The 22431-nt window shown below is 39.0% G+C and overlaps 1 protein-coding gene across 1 annotated transcript in view; it reads left to right on the top strand.

The window, feature by feature from the left end:
* The window catches only part of CSMD1 (CUB and Sushi multiple domains 1), a 1979019-nt gene that overhangs the window by 1908300 nt on the left and 48288 nt on the right, over nucleotides 1–22431 (top strand). The window contains exons 55-57 of the mRNA XM_037894193.2: nucleotides 3317–3505; nucleotides 6133–6306; nucleotides 9439–9621. Coding sequence (XP_037750121.1) covers nucleotides 3317–3505; nucleotides 6133–6306; nucleotides 9439–9621 — 546 coding nt within the window. The remainder of the gene's footprint in view (nucleotides 1–3316; nucleotides 3506–6132; nucleotides 6307–9438; nucleotides 9622–22431) is intronic.

Below are 22431 nucleotides of genomic sequence, written 5' to 3'. Positions count from 1 at the left end.
TGAAGGGCTTAGCTATTTGGGAGACCCTTGGCGTAGAGCCGCTGCTACTCTGGATTGAGAGGAGCCAGTTGAGGTGGTTCGGGCACCTGATAAGGATGCCAACTGGGAGGCTTTCTTTGGAACTCTACCAGGCATGTCCCATTGGGAGGAGGCCCCAGGGCCAACTCAGGACATGCTGGAGGGATTGTATATCCCAGCTGGCCTGGGAACACTGTGGAATCCCTCAGGAGGAGGTGGAACCTGTTGCAGAGGAAAGGGAGGTCTCATCTTCCCTACTCCCCATGCTGCCACTGTGACCCTCACCAGGGAAAATGCTATACGGGAAAAGGAAGAAGAAGATTTAAATATCCTTTTTTTGTTTTATGGAGAAGAATGAAGTCTTTTCCCTTGGCTTGCACTAGGGTTGTTAAAAAAACCAAACCCAAACATTAAAATGATATGTGGGATACTTTTGAGAGGAGCAGCATAAACTGTCTGCTCTGCTCTGCCCCATGTCTTTTAAAAGCTCCCCCAATACCAGCATTAAATGCACTATGAGGTTAATGGTGCCTCAGGCTGCATTACAGTTTGTAGCAGAGCCCCTCCACACTGGAGAGTCCTACTTTAAGGGAGGGAATTGTTCTATGATCAGGAGAAGTTTAAGTGTAGATCACAAGATGCAGGATTTTACAAGGTATCCTACAGTAAGTGCAGAGGTGCAGGGCATCCATATGGATGGCCCATTGTCTCCTTTGACAGCTCTCCAAGATCTGTGAGGTTTGGGGACAAAACTTCCGGTTTGTTCCATGGAACCGGAGACAAAGCTCTATGAAAGTCCCCTACCCTCTGTGTGACTGATTTAGGAAAGACTCACCACAGCACACAGGAAGGTGTAATTTGAGTCTGGAGAATGTGAAGTTTACTCCCAAGAAAATCAGGACTCTTCACTAAACCAGGTCTATTGTATAAAGGATCCCATACCATGTTCATCACACTAGTATCTTAGCACCACTTAATTTGATCCTACTGTGCCACATAATTACATTATTAATGCTCTAACTAGCTTTCTTTTTTACTAACCCACATGAGTAAGATGTCAATATTTCAGTAGATTACAGGCAGATTTGCTTTAGGCCTAGTCACATTATTTTCAAATATTGTCCCTGATCTTACAGTGAGCTCTGCATGGGCAAACCCCTGCATCTAAGTGGTATCCCAGTTTCCTTTAAAGTCAATGGGGCTCTGCACAGGTATGTGCCCGCACAGAGCCCATTGCAGAATGAGGCCATAGACATTTCATAACATTAAAATTCTGGTTTAAAAAAATAGATCAGTAAAAACAAGTATAATTCTGTTACTGTCAACCAAAAACGAAGTATTAGAATACTGCAGGTTCCTTAATGTCCAGTTACTTCCCTTCCTCACTAAATAAAATTCCTTCCAAGAGAATACTAATGAGTGAACATTTGCAAAGACTGATTGTCTGATAATAAATATATTCATGTTTTTCCTCTTTAGTAATCTCTATGATAGAATTTCACTTTTTAAAAAATGGATTGATAATAAGAAGTCCTCTTTGTGTATTCACAATTGCACATTAGTAAAATGCGAAAACTTACTACTCAAAATCACTAAGGAATCTGTTCTACTCCACATATACCAAAACAGTGGGTTATTTTACATGTAGACTAACTTGATTTTCTAAAACTTTTCCGCTATCCTTGTTTACATCTGTGGTGAAGAGATGAGAGGAGCAGAGGATGGCATTTATAACAGCTTTTCACCACACTTGTGGTGTACGCTGCCAGAAGAATAGACATCACTGTCAAGATTTTACCATGGAGATTGCAGTCTCAGCATCACAATCTTGCTTCTACCAATGGAAAAGAGCCTCTGCTATATATACAAAAGGAGGATTAGCTCAAAGAGTAAGGATTGGGGATATACATTTTAAAAAGAGAGACGTCTCCCACATAAAGTGCTGCATTTCCCAATAATCATATATTTTTTCCTTCTATGTATTGATAGTGAGAAATGTATTTTCTTTTTTATTATTATGGGCTGTGTGCACATTACAGGAAAGTCAAAATGAGAAAAAAGTTCTGGGCTGTTTAAATTGAAGTGTGGGTTTTAGAAATAGTTAGGTTTCATTGATTTAATATTAAAACAACATACTCAGGGCCAGATTGTGCCCAGCCCTGTGCCAGGTGCTTAAGTGAGGAGAGGAAGCAAGGAGCATTTACACCTCATGGTCCCATGCACAGCAGATAAGCACTATTACAATCTTTGTTGTAAAGGAGCAGAAGAATGTGCAGAGTTTGTATCTACAGCAGCACTTGTCACTCCAATGGAATGGGTTGAAGGAGTCGCTTTTGATCCTCTCTCCACCACACTAGTAAGCAGACTTGACCCCGTATGGTGGGGGCATCTGCTGCATCCTTCCATACATAGTGTAGTAACACCCATGATTTATATGCATTGTATTCCATAAGAACCGTGCCGCTGGGGAACCTTCACAGAGCTGTAGGGGGCACAGAGCTACTGTAGAGGCACAAGTTGCTGTGAAAATGGCCTTGCTTTGTCTCAGTTCTACATCAATCAAGATTGTGCTGCAGACCTCACAGATGAATTATAGGTGGTTTACAGGCTAAGAACCTGTACTTGTGGCTAGAGAAACAACAGTGTTTTGAGTAGCTGTGCAGCTAGAACCTGGAACCTCACTGGTGGAAGGGGCAGATATGGGGAACCCTTAGCCACCAGCAGCTTTTTAATGACCTGATAGGAGAATTGGAGCCCAGCAGTTTGTACTAGGTCAATGCAGAGTTGCCAACATTTGAAAATTGTTTTCATTCTCAGTTCTCCAAGGGTTACAACAAAGTTAGCTCCTTCATTGAGATGCTCCTCTTGCAGCCAGAAGCAATGCTTATAGCGCAGCTACAGGACAAAAATCAGGAAGGAACTTGCTGCAGCCTTAGAGCTCCATATGATCACCAGAGCTGCAAATTAGTCAGGGGAGTCCAAAAATTTGTCAGGGCACACACATTCTTCACGGGTCTGAAAGGCCAGCCCTGACAGACTCTTATAGAGGCTAGTTTTTTTTAGGAAAAGAATGCTTACTCTTTGGATGGTATCTCTACATCAAAAAGGGCTCGACACTTCGAAAAAAAAACCTAATATGTAAGGAGTCCTAAAATCAAGCCAAAATCAGAGGTCCATAACCACAGGTCCTGCTCATGAGCCATTAGTGAAGAAATGTGGAGTATTCTCTCTTGATCTGTTTTAATGTATTCATGATATTGTGTTTACAAAGTTGGTGACAAACACGTTTGTCTTGTAGTGGTGAACTGTTCTGATCCAGGCTTTGTGGAAAATGCTATTCGTCATGGGCAGCAGAATTACCCTGAAAGTTTCAAGTATGGAATCAGTGTGGTGTACCATTGTAAGAAGGGATTTTACATCTTGGGCTCATCTGCTTTGACTTGTAAGGCTAATGGCTTGTGGGATAGGTCACTACCCAAATGTTTGCGTAAGTATTCATTAAATTGAATTGACATGCTCCTCTGTCAGAAAGGGCAGAAACATCAGCTAACGCCTCACCACATGTATCTGGGAACTTTTCTTGGACTGAACTGTCTCATTTATTGAGACTCCACTAAAACTAAGATGGCTCACAACCCTTACCTGTAAAATCTAAATGTATTTTAGATCAAATGGAGCTATAATTTTAAATGCTGTCAGTCAATTTAAAAAAGAGTTTTGCCTTTTGTTGTCCTTTTGATATCCAGAAATACCCAGGGAAAATTTGAAATTATTATATTTGTATTACATGTTATTTTGGTTAATAATCTAAAACCATTAGTGGTCATCAGAGTGCTAGGGTTTTTTTAATGAAGAATCATCCTAGTCTTTATTATCTGCTAGTGCACGTGTGGAAGGAGATGAAGGGGCAGCTTTGCACAGGATAATTTGTTTAGGAGGGAGGTTCCAATAACACCACTTCATTTATTTATTTTCAGAAGATTTCTGGTGAGTTCTGCTGGTTTTTATGGTCATCTTAGTGACTTTCACATCTGTAGAAATGAACAATTTAACTAGCTTTCATTTTCCTTTTGATTGGTCCCCATTCACTTTCTGACATCAGGTTTCTGAATTAGTATGACATTTAGGGGAATATGAACAGTTCACAAAAATATTTTAATTTCCATGCTCACTAAATGGTTGTATTGTTTTCACTGATGATATGTTCCATGGTTTACTTTCTGTTTTATTGTACTAGCGCACACCTATATACCAACCAGTTCAGTTAATCAGATTGAACCAGATTAGCAGTCTTGTCCTATAAAACCTGTGATTTTCTTTCTTTCTTTTTCTTTCTTTCTTTCTTTCTTTCTTTCTTTCTTTCTTTCTTTCTTTCTTTCTTTCTTTCTTTCTTTCTTTCTGTCTCATTCTACATTCCTTCCATAACCAATATGTGGGGAGTGAGGCACTCTGGGCTTGATTTTCAGAAGTACCGAGCACTCATATTTCCAGTGGAAGTAGATACAAGCTGAAGGTGCTCAGTGATTCTGAAAATCAGGTTCATTGAGATTACCAATATTAAAGAAAAGCGTAGATACTGTATGTTTAGACACTGTTTAAAAGTAAACCACTGGCAAGAATACTTTATACACCCAAGCACACATTCGCACTTTTATCCACAACATAATGAAAATTATATACAGACCTTTGTGGCCCTACCCCACTTCTCACTGTCTATGATTCCCCCCTCAGCTATGAAAAAGATGACACCAGGGAAATTCCACAGACCAGGACAAATTTTGTTCTCTGTGCAATGGAGAGCAGAAATTGACACTGTTTACTGTCTCTGTTGCACTATAATTCAGATCTACCCATTTTATTTTCCTGAGATACACAAATCCTTTTGAGCTGTCTATAGGACAAATCTCACATTCTGTTCTCAATTGAATGAAAGTTTTTCATTGGGGACTATAAGATTTGGCTCTTTGATATTTGAATTCTTAAGTAGATTTCCAAACACGATGAGAGAGTTTAATTCCTCAAAGGGATCATACATTGTTCCACTCTCTTACTCCAAGTATAAAACTTTTTTTTAAAAAGTGCTTGGATAGGGTTATAAACATCTAACCCAATATAGAAACTTTTTTGTTAAAAATTCTCAGTTTAGCAGTAAAAATAGAAAGAGAGTATTACTTTCAGTGTAAAACAGTACTTGTGAATGACTTTTTAAAAATTATATTTCAATTTTCCTTTACATCATGGCCATTACATGCTGTTTGATGAAAGTAGCCTTTCTTTCTTTCCCAGGTTCTCCAGAGTTGTCAGAACTTAGCTCATGATTCAACATTGTTTGATTAAATTATATATATATATATATATAACATTTGAATTTAGTGACTGTTTACTTACATGATGTAGAATTTCCCTTCATTTCTTTTCCCTGATTGGAAGACCTAACTGATTTTAAAAAAAATTCTAGCTATGAATTTCCTTTAATAATGAAATGAATTTTGTTTCCTGATTAAACAAATCTCAACTCTTGCCTTTTTTTTTAAGGAACATTTGAACAAACAAAACTTTGCCTGTATGATATTTTTTTTCAAAACCCAAAATAAAAAGTAAATATGTGCAATTCATAATTCACCAAAATGATCATAACTATATTTTCCTATCATTCACTGCCCTCTATGAATTTTTCTGATAAAATTTCAGGCGTAATTATTCATATTTTTGTACTTTTTGTCTGTCTTCTACTTATTTATTAAGATTCTCCCCATCATTGTAGTATCTGATCACCTCCCATGTATTTAAAAATAGAAATAAAGATTAAAAATCTCACTGACTTGTTTTCCTGTCTGTGGCAGATACAGTGTATCCAGTTTATAAGATTTCATGAGGGTAGGTGGGGGCTTGGATGTGGCAGAAATTACTGTGGGAAAGCTAAGTCAAAGAAATGAGTTTAGAGTGTAGTTCTTGACCTTAACCTTATCAAAGACAAATAAATCAACCACAGCCACAACCCAACTATGTTTATTTTGTGTAGAGCTGACTTCATATTTAGAAGTCTGTCACAGATGTTTGTGATCTGAAAATGAACAGCCATATGATATTAATGTTTTTCTTTCCTCTTTGTAGCCATTTCTTGTGGACATCCTGGAGTTCCTGCCAATGCAGTTCTTTCAGGAGACAAATTCACATATGGATCTATAGTTCACTATTCTTGCACAGCAAGTCGAACTCTCATAGGAAATTCTACTAGAGTGTGCCAAGAAGATAGCCACTGGAGTGGAACTCTCCCTCACTGTTCAGGTAGTTGTATGTACCATCATGTGAATGTGACCTTGTAATTAAAATGATTAAAACTGTACCCAAGTAGCATTTTTTTTAACTCCAGACAAATACATTTTTTGTTCCGGCTTTATTTTGTTTCCTTGAGTATGGACTCATTTCAGTTGCAGCTCTTTATTCAAACATGCTGATACGTTTGCCCTCAGTCACTTTGTCACTATGTAGGTAGCCTTCTTCTTTGTACTATGTTCAGTACGATGCTACATAAAATGAAATCACAAAATAGTATTTACACACTTGCACAGTTCTGCTTTGCATTTACACCTATGCTCATTTTTATTTATACACCATTTTTTGTGAACATTAAGGCTACCACACACACAATATATCTGACACAAAACCATAACAGCAAGGACACTAAATGGTAAACCACCTACGATTACATACCCTCTTCTCTTCCAGCGTCTATGCTGTGGGATTTTTTCTCAGCCAGAAGTGGGTCTTTATAGCCCCGCTATGCTGTTTGGGTCATTTTACCTGATGTAAAGAGGCCAAACCTGCGGTGAGAAGGTTACATTCTGATTACATTGGTAGGAAGTTTCAGTTTCTATACCTTCAGGACCTTGCAATACGGGACCTCAAAATCGTAATATATTTTATGGATTCATAGATTCTAAGGCCAGAAGGGCCTTATGATAATCAAATCTGATTTAAAAAACAAATTAGTCTAATTAAAAAATTGTTATGGAGATAGAATTGTGTTTCCTATCTTAATACTTGAGCCAGGGAAGTTTTTGGTGGGAGAATTCCATATTTGGAGAAGAAGGAGAAAATGTATCTGTAGTGGCTTGATTTAAAAACAAAATAAAAAATACATAGACAGTGTATGTATTCTTAGTTGTACCAGAAGCCGTCTACATTAATAAGCAGTATATGGGATTTACACTCATCACTTTAATGAAAGCAGGATTGGGCCCATAACAACTAAGACATCTGATTCATTTTATTATTGGAGGGATATGAAAAACAGTCCGAGTAGGATTCTTGAAGCCCTGTAATATGTTTCTAAGTCAGGTATGCTTTTTGTTTTGTTTTATTTTTTCTGTAACATATATGACATATACATAACACATAATTGTGTGTTGTGATCTGTGTGTTTATTGTCACTTGGAGTCTGATCCAGCAAGATATTCAACAGGCCCTTAGCTTCTATTGAGTTCAGTGGGAATTGAGGGTGCCTAGCATCTCAATGGATCAGGTCCTTGTTTTGGATGTCTTCAAAACTCATTTGTGAGCAGTGCGACCAGGCCAAACTCATGCCAATAAAAGCATTGTAACGCATCACATTGTTGTTTATTGTGAATGACTGTATTAAGATACTCAATAGGCTTAGCTGTTACTCAAATATTTTCTTTCATTTCTAAAGTAAGAGCTCCTTAATTTACCTCAGATGGTGCCTTCTAAGTCAGATATGAATTCTGGTGTGATAAATAAAGACTCCAGATCTTTCTGCAGGTATAAAAATAATGATGGTTCTGTAAAGAAAACCACAAGTACAGTGTTACAGACAAAATAAATAAGAAATAACAAGGCCAATTAATAACACAATAAAGGGTAGGTGAACAATGCCGTAAAAGTCCATTCAAATTTAATCCCACACGTTAGCAATATTATATACAAGTGTAATGAAAACACTGCTATGTGTACAATGTACATTCCATGCATCTATCATAGTATTGCACATGCATGCTATTTTCCACATACCACATAGCTCATGGTATGTCTCCATGCCCTCAGCAAGCCTTAAACTCAGCGCGTGAAATCCTGGGCCAAATAATGCCAGTGGGAGTTTTGCCACTGACTTAAGTCAAATGATGATTTCACCCAGTGTGTGAACAGGTTCCATGATGGAACAATGAATGTTATAGAAAATAATACAGATGAAACCAAAAGGGTTCAATAGATGTTCAATTGTATTATAAAGACTCTACTTTTAATATATATATTAAGATAAAAGATAATAAAATTTTATATATATATATTATATACACATGCAATTTTGTAGAAAATGATAATCTTGCTAAAAGTTTCTGTGAACCATCCCATTGATTTTTATAGGAGGGATATAATTTTAAATTCCAAAATGTATTGTAAAAAATCTAGCAAATTTATCATTTCCTGCTAATTTCGAAAGAACTTTTCAGTAAAGACTGAGATACTGTCTCCTGCATTTTTGGGTGCTTAATGACACTTGGCCATCAAACTTGTTTCTCACAACACAGACACAGTGTAACTTAAGCATGACTGTTGTAACTCTTGTCGTGTTTCCTTTTATTGTTTATTTTGGACCAAACTGTGGCTTTCAGACTTGGCCTACACTGAAGGGTTGATTCAGAGGTTACAAGAAGTGAAATGCTCAGGAGGTATTCTGGCTCCTCCAACAGTATTCCTTCTTGGGGCTCCTGGAGAGAACATGCGGTCGTGGCAGCTTTGCTATTCTTTGAAAGGGTGTGTGCATCTCTTCATGTTTGACAAACTGGTTGGCTGCTGCAGTACAGCCATCACCATACACCACCCTCTTGAAGTCTAGCATAAGTGCACTGCCTTCTCTCTCCATTGGAATTGTGACTGGCCCCTGCACAGGAGTGCAAAGTGAGGTGGGGAAGGCTCCATGTGTCCATTCCCTTCCTTGTCTACATAGGGTTAGGCACAGTCTAGTCACTAGTGGATATATAAATGGGGCTATATATATATCTCAGCTATTCTCCACTACATATGTAACCAAACCTCTCTCCAATTCTGCTGTTATCTTACTTTTATTGTTATAAATTAATAGCAGCCAAAATGTAGAACAATAAAACTGAGCAAATATAAAAAGTTATACATGCTAAAGAAATAATTGATCAACAAGATAGAATGTTTTCAATATTAATATTTGTCTTGTATCACTCATTTTTTATCACTTTGTGAGCTTTAATTAAGTCTTATCGGATTCAGATGTAGATAGAGAAGTTACTTTTTTTCTTTCAATCTCCCAGCCTAGAAGCAAACTGATTAATTAAAACAGAAACAAATCTAGCTGGTAGTGTAACTCTTACTATATGTACAGTGAAATATAACTTGCCAGTAATTCTACTGCATTATGTTTTACAGGAAATAGTCCTGGATATTGTGATGATCCAGGTGTACCACCTCATGGGTTGAGACTCGGGGATGAATTCAAAATAAAAAGTCTACTACGTTTCTCCTGTGAAATGGGTTATCAGCTGAGAGGATCTGCAGAACGAACATGCTTGCTTAATGGTTCTTGGTCTGGTTTACAGCCTGTTTGTGATGGTAAGTAGTGGCAGTTTCCAAAATTTATCACAACATTGAATGCCTTATTGCTAAACTATGATTCTTCCTTTAAAAAAAAATCTTACACCAATAATATACCTTTAAATTGTGCTGGAGAAATTTGATAAAAATCATCTGGCATGCAGTTACACTTTTGTTTAAACACCAAAATCCTACCAAACTGCCAAGCCTGTGGAGAGCTTAATTCACGAGGGATTTATACACCAACTATCTACTGAAAGCTGCCCTATAAATATCAGCCCAAACAGAGGCAGCAAGCTCTTTTCTATTCTCAGAGTAGACAACTGTAGAGTACCTGCTGTGAAAATGATTGCAATACCCAAAGGCACTCATCACCCCCCTCCTCCATTGCCCATACCACTCCATCTACCAGGTAGTAGATTTGACAGGAATGTCAAGAGACACATCAGAATTCATCAGGAGCCAATAGCCATCTTTGGGAGCCACCTTGCTCATTCCATCAGGCTTAGTTTGATATCACCTTGGACAAATGTGTGTAGAACACAGCTATCCCCTTCATTTCCACACCCTCCGCATCCCATTCCTCTTCAGGGGTCTTTTCATGAGAGCCTATTACAAAAAAGTGGGCTCGTTTCTCCATCTAGAAGCAACAGAAGAGGCTTCTACTCCTGATATTTCCTTAACCTGAAGAAAAAAGGGGTTCTTTGTGCTATTCTGGACTGAAGAGACTGAACAAACACATATGTGAACCTCAGATTCAGGATGGTAATGCTTGCCTCCATCATTCCAGCCCTTCATGTTCACAACTCTCTACTTGCAAGATGCATGCTTTCATATAGCCATCCACCCAGCCTACAGGAAATACTTGAGATTCATGGTGAAACCAAATCATTACCATTACAAGGTATTTCCATTTGGACTGTCCACCAAGAGTCTTCACAAAATGCCTAGTGGTGTTAGTAGCCCTCCTGAGAAGACAGGGCACGCAGTGTACCTCTGCTTGGATGTCTGGCTCATCAGAGGCAAAATTCAGAGTGAGAAAACAGCAAGCCTGGAATGTACTTTTTCTATATACATCTCATAATGAACTAGGAAAAATCATCGCTCATCCTCTGTAGACGAGAAAGAGTTCCTGGGTGCCTTGATCAACTTCATAACAGAAAAAGCATACCTGCCTGAGGTTCCAGTTGCTACATGCACTCATTCTCCAGATGTGTCTTGTACTGTTATGTAAGAGGTCAGTTTGCATGCATGACACACAAGCTGCTTGCCAGACTTCACCTGCAGCTCCTTCAACTCTGCTCTAATCAGTATGTTATTCAATAAGACATTTGATAGAGAGGAAGGTCTTGGCTTGGTGTCTTGAACACAGAAGCACATGAAAAAGGATTCCCTTTTCAGTTCCCTCCCTGACATACACACTAATCATAGACAGGTTGGGGAGCTCATTTGCAACACCTTAAAAATTAAAGGAACTTGATCCCTAGATGACATGAAATTACATGTGAGCATCATGTAGCTTACAGCCATCAGACTGTCATATGTGGTATTCCTACCTGCTGTAGGAAACAAGGGCCAGATTTGAGTTTGGACCTGAATAACTTTTATTTGGTCAAATGCTAACTGAAGTGTAGTATTCATGAGGAATGCTAAAGCAGCTTTGACTTGAGGTGAGAAGGCACTGGAGTAGGTTGTGCTCCATCCTGGGCTTGACATACTTACCAACTGTTACAAGGAATGGGTGGAAATGTGTGAAACTGTAATTGGTGACGAACCTTTAATTATACTTAGCAAAGTGAGAATGGTCCTTATTCCATTAGATGGAAATCTATTGCCAACTCCTTCTTGCATGGGCCTCTCACATGTACTACTTATGAAGAGGATATATGCCTGTGGTCACCAATGGAATTTGGAAGAAAATGTCCACTTCAGACTGGAATCTTCTACAGTGACCTGAGTCACCAAATTATTGATCCACATAGCCAACATGCTAGAAATCCTATTGGATAAGGATGGTCCTTGAGGCCAAGAGAAGGGGGCACTAAACCCTACAAAAGACTCTAATCATACAGACGCAAAGGGTGGACTCTCTCACAACAATGAAGTTGTATCTATCTGCTCTCTTCCCTGGACCTGCCCTCCAGAGAAGGAGAAGTGAAAGACTCAGACCCTCAGCTAAGCTAAACCTGAAGCCTACAGCTAAGAGAGAAAAGAGACAGTCTAGCTCTACACATGCAAAATAAGCTCAAGTTATTTGCAACATTGAAACTAGTGCACCTGGTCCTTTGCATTCCCTGTCTGTGGCATATAATAGTCTAGTCTTCTGCAGATCTCATTCACTTGGGACTAATTTCCTTTGTTGGGGTTAGTGTGTGGGTGCTGAGTGGTGTTGGTGGCCTGTAATATATAGGAGGGCAGACTAGATGATCTAGTTGCCCCTTCTGACCTTAAACTATATGACTAGTTCTCAACTAAGACCAATCATGTGAGTTACAGACTCTAAGAAAAACATTATGTGAGATAGCTTTTTTATAGAATTCAGATTACACAATTTTATGTTAGAATTATCCAACATTCCGTTAGAGAGAGAGCGAGAATGTTACTGTTTTCCTAGATAGACACTACCCCTCCCCAAGTTTAATGAGCACAAGATTAATTTGGGATAGTAGTGTTATTCCAAAGCTGCTAAGTGCCTGACTTAAGAATCATTTCTGAATCTGTATCAGAAAAATATTGACACTGTATTTAGTGTAGGAAGGGGAATAAGCTAAGCAAATGGAGTCTAAGGTAAATTGTAAGGTGGAACAGAAAAGTGGGAAGCTATAAAGAAATATTCTAAGAGTTATACTTCATTAAAACAAAGACAAGGATCAACTTCTACTTTTAGCAGACTACTTAGCTCATTTGATTAACTGGGTCTGTATTTTAATTATTTCATTAAAATCCTAGTACCACTACACTGTTCTCCAAAACTCAATAGTTCAAAACCTCACACACCACATAACAGCCATGTATTACATAAACAAACCAGGAGACACTCGATTCTTGCCATGGGCGGTAGGTGAACTCTTTCCGCCTGAGGCCCCGCCCCTTCTGCACGCACCCCTTGCCAGAGCCCAGAGACCCCCCGACTCCGTGGCCACCAGCCCCTGCCCCAGGCTAGCCCCTCCAGCCCCAGAGTGCTGGGAAGGCCAGCGGCATGTGGCTGCAGCCTTGGAGCGCTGGGAGGGCAGGTGGTGTGGCCCAGGTCCAAGCTGGGGCCACCCCTCAGGGTGCAGAGTCAGATGTAAGGGAGAGCCTGGGGGCGGAGCATGAGTGGGGCCACATCTAGCTGTTTGGGGAGGCACAACTTTCCCCAGTCTATGGTACTGATACAGTAAATAAAAAATGTGTTTTTTTTTTAATTAATGACAAAAACACCATATAAAAATCACAGGAGGAAGCAGCTTTCCACATGGTGCTTCTGGCAGCTGACAAATACCAGACTAGGAGCCAAACACAGAAGCTGAAAACTACAACAAGATAACTAGTAAAAATTGCTGGAATGCAGGAACGTTGTCTGCCTTGGAAATAGCCTAAACAGACGCAGTAACCAAGGAACAGCTGCAGAGAGCAAAGAGCAGATCAAGTAGTAGATTGTGCTAGAATGCGTGCCTTGTTCCCACCACCCAGAATGCCACAGGTTCACAGATATATTCTTGAGCTGAAGAAGTATGTTGTTTATTTGCTGCTTCAGTGAGTGATCAGTCCACTGAAATAGGGCACAGTATAGGGTTAAATGCAAGTGCAACACCATATTCAGGTGCTCATTTTAAGTACACTATTACAAAGTTATTCATTATATATTGCATAAACACGTTTTCTGCCTAGCACTACCATTAGTTTGCTAACTCAGTTGTTTACATGACTGGATTGCTGACCCAGTTGTTTAACTGATTGGATTGCCAGCTCAGCTTTCTACCTGGCTGCTCTGTTTCCTTACCAGACAAGCAAGCATCTTTTCACATGTCACTTTTCACAAGTGATGAAATAGTGTGAATGCTGTTCTTAAAAGTATAAATGCATTCTATTAATTTGAATAAGCATATTTCGAATTAAATGTCTCTCTGTAGTCTGATCAAGCAAGCTGTTTATATCAATAGCTAGTAGTTTTTCCATTTGAAAAATGCTATTTCTATAAGGCCGTGAAGAATATAACATTCACTTTCTTAAGGATTGGTATATGGAAAACAGTGGAAGAAAAAGAAAATAATTCAATGACTACTAAATGAATCACTAAGAATAAGAGTCTATGTGTTTGCAGAATCACAACTTAAGTATTTACAATATTCATAAATTATACATCCTCATGAAAAACAATGTTTTAAGTAACCGTTTCTCATCTTTGTAATGAAAATTGTTTTATTTGGACCCATCAGAGAAGGAGATACATAGACATAGAGGGAGATGATAGAAACACAGCTGTCTGCTGTGGAGAGTTTATAGTTCTGGCAACAGACTAACATGAAAATGAGGCTTTGCACTGGGGAGGAGGGAGTGCTCAAACATTTAAAGGGACAGGACATCCCATTCTTCCACCCTCCTTAAAAAAAAACTTTGCAAACATATATACATTATCATTTATATGGCTAACATAAAGCACTATATTACTTAACTAAAAGTTGCAGGTGGACTTCCACAGACTCTTAAATTGCAAGGGATTATTCGGCCCTATAATAGCAGAACTGAATAGCTGACTGAACAATTTATACGTTCAGGGACACAACTGGTTTTCACACTCTCTTGGGATAATGTGGTGATGATGGTGTGACGGTGTCCTGAAAAACAGGAACAGTCAGTGGAAAGGAATCAACTGGATATAATCTCGAATAAACTGGATCTGGTACCAAAGTTTCTTCTACAAAGTAATCAAAATTAGGAGGAGGTTAGATGGGAGGAATAGAATGTTCTATTGGAACATCTCCAGTCTGCGGTTTTCATTGAGACTGCAACTGTTCTAAATGCCATTTCTATAAAACACTATTGGATAGTTTTACCCTGAACAGAATAGCTCCCATGCATTTCACAAGTTCTCCAGGTACCATTTCATTCCACAACCATAGTTGCAAGTCCATACTAAGTCTCCTACTTGAAAAGAACAATGATGAATCTGATGCCGTTGATCAACTTGCATAGCTTCAGAATTGGCTACATGTGTGGCAGCATCAGGACATAGCAGATCCCAACAGGTATGCAAAGATTGGTTCAAGAGAAGAGTTGCAGGTGACTTCTGGATAGTAACATCTGGTCTGTTCCTGTAGCATGAAGAGCAAGAAATTGTCCAATTTCTTTTTATGGTTCAAAATAGACTTATCTCTTAAGGCATGTTTAAGTGTCTGTACAAACTGTTCAGCTAATCCTTTTGTAGCAGGATGGTAAGGAGCAGAATCTATGTGCTGAATCCCATTTGAAGCCTGGAACCTCTGAAATTCTTCAGAACAGAATCGAGATCAATTGTCATTCATCAACTGTAGTGGTAAGCCGAATTAGCTAAATAAGGTATGAAGATGTCCAGAGGTCTTGGTAGCTGTTGTAGAAGTCATTCTGAAAACTTCTGGCCATTTCAAATGGGCATTGACTATGAAAGAAACATATAACCTTCTACTGGTCCATCAAAGTCCATGTGAATACATGTTCAAGGACTCTGAGGCCATGACCAAGGGTGTAGATGAGCTGGGCCAGGATCATGCTAAATTTAATGACATGTAGTACAGTACTTCACCTTCCTCTCAATATCTCTGTTGATCCCTGGCCACCAGATGTGACTCAGGGCTATGGTCTTCATCCGTAGAGTGCCAAAATGACTTTCATGAAGAGCTTCCAAAACCTGAGATTGTAGTGATTTTGGAATGATTACTCGCATTCCCCGTAAGATCCAACTGTGATTCACAGATAATACATGTTGACATGAGATGAACTGTGTAAACTGGGGATTCTTACGATCAACACTGTATCTTATAGTACCATTTCCTTCACGAGAGAAAGCCCATCATCATTAGGACATCATCTTTTTTGATGTTTGTGCTAGTTATGGGTATTCTATCCATCAAATTGAGAGAGAACAGTTCATCTGAAGTTCCTTTGGGTTGATGGAAGCTTGGACATGGAAGGTGTGACAGTATATGAGCATTGCTGTGCCAAGTCTCTTTATGGAATTGAATGGCATAGAAGTGAGTTGAAAGTAGCAATGCCCACAAATGATGGAATTCCATGTTTTGGTACAAAAAAATGAAAGTCATAGGTGATTATCTGTCAGCAAGGTAAAATGTTTACCATACAGATAGGTATGAAACTTCTGAATTCTGAAACTAATGAATGTAACTGTGACATGTTCTCTGGAGGAGCCATTTACTTAATTAAGCCCAGGGCACCAATTAATTGTCCAAGGTAGTCAACTGAAGATTTGAAAAATCATACTTTGTTTACGGTCCCTTCAGAATCTCATCCATGGTTTTCTGGAACAGGGCAGGTGCTAATGTAATACCAAAAGGCAACCTGTTGTAACAAAACAAGCCTTTTTGTATGTTGCTTGTGAGATACTTGTAAGATGCTGGTTCAAATTCCATTTAAAGGTATGCATTAAACAAGTCCAATTTACTGAAAGACTGTTCTGCACTAAGAGTAGCAAACAGATTTTCAATACAAGATAGTGTATACTAGTCTGTACATAAAGCTGGATTCAATGTCACTTTGAAATCACCACAAATTCAGACAGAGCCATCCTTCTTGATCACTATTACGATGAGGAAGTGAAACTGGTGACAAGAGTCCAATGTTCATAAAACAGGCCAAATCAGCTTCTACAAGAGGCTTCAGAGCATAAGGCACAACACTGGGCTGGCAATATTTTGGCCGGCTGTCAGACTTAACAGTGAGCTGCACATGTTGTTCACCTGTCCAAGTTCTTTCTCAAAAACCATGGAGTGTCTTTCCAGTATTCCTTGCTAAAAGTGAGGTGTTTTCTTGAGCACCTTGCTCTCTCCCCTATTCACTTTGGGCTTCTCAATCCAAAATTTGACAAATGTGGGTGGCTACTTACCCTCAATTACATACAAGATTAAAATGACTGTCAATTGAGTTGATATTTCACCTGGATTATTCCTTTTGGAACTAATTTTTCTCTGGTATGAGTCTTCAGAAGAGTGGCTGTTTCTTCCACAGAAACTTGTGACAAGTCTGGTGAGAGGTAGATGCAGAAATCAGTGAGACAGCAGCTCCAGTATCAAGCTCCATTCTTGTGGGAACTCCCTTGATCTTGTGTGACTTAGATGCCATCTCTGACTCCAGCTTCCAGTATGTTTAGTGTTTAGGTCTTCATCAGAGTCACTAGTCCTCTTATCTTTTTCCACATTATTCATTCCCAAATTCCACCCTTTATTGCAGGATTGGAATGACCCTCAATAGGACAGCTAGTCCAGTCCTCTGCACTCAAGGCAGGACTGAGTGTTGTTTAGACCATCCCTGACAGGTGTGTATCTAACCTGTTCTGGATCTGATCGTTGTGTAACCCAGAGACAAATTGATCACCCAGGGCATCACTTAATGTTTGCCCAAACTGACAGTGCTCTGACAACTTCTATAGAGCAGCCACAAACTGTGCTACTGACTCTCCTCTTGTCTGATGTCGCTGATGTAACTGACATGATTGTGCTATAATCGATGGGATAAGAGAAAAATGTTCCTGCATTGCTGCAGGAACTGAGGCATACATTGCAGTTCTAGTCATAGTTGGAGACAATAGCCCACACAGCAATCTGTATGCCTTTGGACCCATCACTGTCAGCAAGGTTGAAACTCTTTGTCCATCTGGAATGGAGATGCAAACTACAAATTGCTCAAAATGTTCGAGGTACACCACCTATGATTCATGTTTTTTGTTGAATTCACCAACTTTGCCACAAAAGTTGCCCTATCTCTGCCCTCCTGTTGGACTTTGCACTCCCCTGGATGTCTCTGCTGCCATAAGGAAACTTTTGTTTGTTTTTAACTATTTGTGCTTGATTTTTCTCTGCTCTTTGTGCACTTATCCTTCAGAATACAGAAATTCTTCCTTTTTGGCTGCACTTAGGCTCCCTCTGCTGGCTCAAGACTCCCTAGTGCAGGCTCGCTCGCCCTCTGTATGCCTGCTTGGATGTGGTCAGCCAAGATGGCTGCTTGCAGGATTGTCACTGCTGTCTCTAGCAGCTAGACAGCAAGATCAGAAAACTCATCTTGTGTTCTGGCCTTAATGTCCAACTTCCCTTTCTCTAGCTGGCTGGTTCCAGCTGTACCTGAAGCAAAATTCAGCAGCAGTCTGCCACCATGTGCTTGTAGGTGAACTTCTTTTCTTTTCATTATTATTATTATTAATTATTTATTAATTTGTGGTTACTTTTGCTTCTTCTTGGTTGGGAATGGAGCACCGTATACTCATGGGATAGAAGATCCACGTTGCCCGTATATTATATTTGGACCCAGCAGAGAATAGGGAGGTCACTCATCTGGTTTTATATTGAACCGTTCTCTTTTTGGCTGGTTTGCCCTTCGTCCTGTACTTTAACGAAACCACAAATGGTTTTGTCCAGTATCGGATGGGAGACTCTATTTTCAAGAGCAACCCTCCATCCCTACCATTGTGACTGTCATGCTGATAGGGGTGGAGTGGCGTTCTTTTGAAATTGGAGTTCCATGTGCATTGTGATGTGTGCAAGGTCACACCGGTGAGGGTAGGGCCATTTAGGCAGAAGCCAGACTACACCTTTCCGGAAAGTGCTGGTAGTCCAGGAATATGCGCATGCCCACCTGAGAAAAGAAAGAGACAGACACAGAGGAGCTCATAGAAACACTGCTGTCTGTTATTGAGACATTGTTCTGGAAACAAAACAGAAACTAACAAGAAAGTGAGGCTTTGTGCTGAGGACTGGGGAGTGCTCAAACATTTAAAGGCACAGGACAAATGTTTTAAGGGGAACAAAGGTTCAAAATTACTTTGACAGAAAAGTAAAAAAAAGCATATTATTGAAGTCATACACAATTTACAATGGATCAGCAACTAGCTGGTGTGACTGCAGTAAATGTTGGTCCTCTGTTTGAAGAGGCAATATTTACTTATATGCTGCAAAATCATTTTCATATATATCTCCTACAGATCCAAACACAGCAGATTTCCTGCAACCATAGCAACCAGCTCATATGTGAAAGATATATATTGTGCATAGCACAGAGGTAGTGATATAACCAGAAGGCAGTAGGCAGTAAGAATGTGGAAGGTGCATGGATAATGGGAATGTAGTCCAGACTCTGACAAGAGATCATCCATGGCAGTTGACGGTTATCAGAGAAGTACAAGATGAAATGATAGCTGCCTTAGAATGTCTATAAATTAATCTACTATGTGCCATTTAACAGTTCTTATACAGTTTTTGTCCATTGGTACCCATCCAGCTGTGGAATAGTGCTTTCACTCACTTTTTGAGACACTTCTTATTGGAAATTCTGTGTTGTAATATCAGTGGGAGTCACTAGATGGCATTATTACCAGTACTTGAGAGACAAGGTGGGTAAGGTCTCTCATATCCTGGGACCAACAAGACTACAATAACACAGAAGATTATTACAAATAGTCTTACAATTTCTGTTTTAGCTAAATCTGTAGACAAATCTTGGAAAATGGTGTTCGTTTGTTATGGTGCAGTTAGTTTAGAAGCTGTTGCAGTAAGATTTGTTCACTGTTTCAGTCTTTCTCTCATTTTGTAGAGTAAGCAGCAATGACTCATATATTAACGTTGCTTAATACTTTCTATTATAAGAAAAAAAATTAAGAGCCCTAGCTCTTCAATGATTTTTAGTAGAACTTTGAAATTTGGAGGGTGCAATGGTCCTGGGGCCAACTGAAGTGTGTTTTCTGGACCCTTGAAAATCAGTTCAGATTTGTCCAAAATATAAACTATTGAAAACTGCCATTCCCATCTGTGGTTTGCATAGTTGTTTGTTTTTTGTCAGGCTGACAAGAGGCGTCAATATTCTATTCTGTATCGCTGTGTATGCACTACCCTTGTGTCATGCGCATCATTTCTCATAGGGCTACAACTTCCCAAATGACACAGAAAAAAACCTGATCATCATCCTGCAGTTGCCTCCTCATCAAAACATTCTTGAGACATGAGGATGTGCACTGTGCTAGCAACCAGGAGACCATTCATTTTAGATTCACTTCTAATGACTGTTAATAATTCTGTACCCTTCACAGCCCTTATTATTAAACAAGGTCTCATATTCCACTGTGGGATTACACAAATTGGCACTAGAATCTAGTTCTCTAATGTGACACATCTAAATCTCATCCAAGTTGCCAAACTACCTCTCAGAAAGAACCTCTTTTTGTTTTTAAAATGGGACTAGTCAAGTGCCTTGTAAAAATCTATCATATCTAGCAAACTTGTGATCTTATAAAAATTATATCAAGTTCATCTGACAAGATCTATTTGCCATAAAACCATATTGATTGGCATTAATTATGCTACTATCATTTAATTCCTTACTCAACCATTCCATAATTTTGCCCAGGATAGATGTTATGCTAATTAGCCTATAGTCTTCTCTTCTTCCACAGCACCTTCAGTGCTCCTGCTGAAAGATTTGACTAGAACTTTATTATGCTAAGCTAACACATTTTGGTGATCTCTTGACATCAATAGTATAGGCCCTTCCCTTACTACCTGAATTAAACCAATCAAAGGCTATTTTCGATGTGCAAGGACAGTGCTAGTAAAAAGAAAATGTGACTAATGTTTTGGTGTTTAAAGGTATTTGCTGTATGAAGGTTTGTCTGGCTTGAAAATGACAATGCACCTCTAAAATTGTATCTTGAGAGTATAATTGCCAAAATTGACAAAACTGCACATTATCACTATTGTAGATCACTTAATGTCCTCTACTACGCACTTGGGAAATCTCAAGTTTTAATTGTTTTCTATGCTTCAAAAATTATAGCTATTTTATACATGAAAAATGAATAAAACCCCTTCATTCAAGTAAAGACATTTATAAATGATCCTAAACATTGATAATACACTGAGTTATTCTAATTATCCAATTATGTTCTAGTTTAACAAAATCCTATAATCTGTAATTGTAAGCACAAATGGGCAGACATGGTCATTATTTTCAGAAAAGATCTATCTGAAGTGAAGTTAATATGAGGAAAAGTAGAAAGTAAAATGAGTGTTGCATGTATAATGTTAGGATTATTCTACAATCAATTAATTAATCTCAAATTATTGTTTTGCCAGTATTATGCATCTGCAGCCATGCCATGCTTGTATAAATTGCATTAAAACATTTAGACGTTTAGTTGGTGAGTGTAAGCTTTCTTAATGGAGCTCTGTCTTGGACTTTGGCCAGTGCCTGAACATTATCTGTAATTTGTTTTTTTAGCAGTTAGACTGGAATTCCGCCAGTTTTCTAAAGGACTGACTAATCTCAAATTTAAGAAGTGTTGAATAGTCTTTGGAATTCTTCCTCTGTATTGTATTCACTGCCTGAATTAATTTAGCTGGCTATAGAATTATTCTAATTCTAATGCCAAAAATTCCCCCAGACAGTGTTTGCTAAATTGAAGTCAGCTTCTTTCATCTGTGTGTGTGTGTGTGTGTGTGTGTGTGTATACACACTGAAATATCAAAGAGCTGTTGGATTTCAGTTTCCTGTAGCCCCCATTGGCCTGGAACGGTGAACCGCGGCCAGTGGGAGCTAGGATCGGCCGGACGCTGCAGGTGAACAAACCATCCCGGCCCGCCAGCAGCTTTCCCTGATGGGCTGCGTGTCAAAGGTTGCCGATCCCTGGTCTAGTTTGATATTCTGTATGCTACAATTCATAGACTTTCCCCAAAATAATTCCTAGAGCACAACTTTAAAAAAAAAGTCTAATTTTGATTTAAAAATTGTCAGTAAATCCATCATGAGCCTTGGTAAATTATCCCAGTGGTTAATTATTCTCATCATTACAAATGTACACCTTATTTCCAGTCTGAAATTCCTAGATAGAAAAGCCCATTATTAAATATTTTTCTCCATGTTGATGCTTATATATTGTAACCAAGTCACCCATTAAACTTTTCTTTATTAAGCTAAATAGATTGAGATCTTTTAGTCTATCATGCTAAGCCATGTTTTCTAGTCCTTTAATCATTGTCATGACTCTTCTCTGAACCTTCTCCAGTTTATCAGCATCTTTCTTCAATTGTGGGTACCAGAACTGGGCAGAGTATTCCAGCAGTGGTTGTGCCAGTGCCTAATACAGAAGTAAAATTAGCCTCTTTACTCCTACTCAAATTTCCCTTTTATGCAACCACGATTTCACTAGCTCTTGTGGCCCCAGCATCACACTGAGAGCTCATATTTGGCTGATTATCCACCACAACCCCAAATCTTTTTCAGAGTCACTGCTTCCCAGGATAGAGTCCACCCTCCTGTAAGTATGGCCTACGTTCTTTGTTCCTAGATGTATACACTTAGATTTAGTCATATTAAAAAACGTATTATTTGTTTGTGCCTATCATACAAAGTAATCCAGGTTGCTCTGTATCAGAGACCTGTCCTCCTCCTTATTTACCACTCTCCCAATTTTTGTACCACCTTCAGACTTTATCAATGAAGATTTTATGTTTTCTTTCAGGTCATTGATAAAAATAGTAAATAGCATAGGGCCAAGAACAAATCCCTGTGGGACCCCACTGGAAACAGACCTGCACTATGAAGATTCCCCATTTTCAGTTACATCTTGAGATCTCTCAGTTAGCCAATTTTAAT

The sequence above is a fragment of the Chelonia mydas genome, chromosome 3 (assembly GCF_015237465.2).
Source record: "Chelonia mydas isolate rCheMyd1 chromosome 3, rCheMyd1.pri.v2, whole genome shotgun sequence".
Classification (NCBI taxonomy): domain Eukaryota; kingdom Metazoa; phylum Chordata; order Testudines; family Cheloniidae; genus Chelonia; species Chelonia mydas.
The sequence above is the reverse complement of the archived record's forward strand: the minus strand, read 5'-3'. Positions and strand labels throughout refer to the sequence as shown.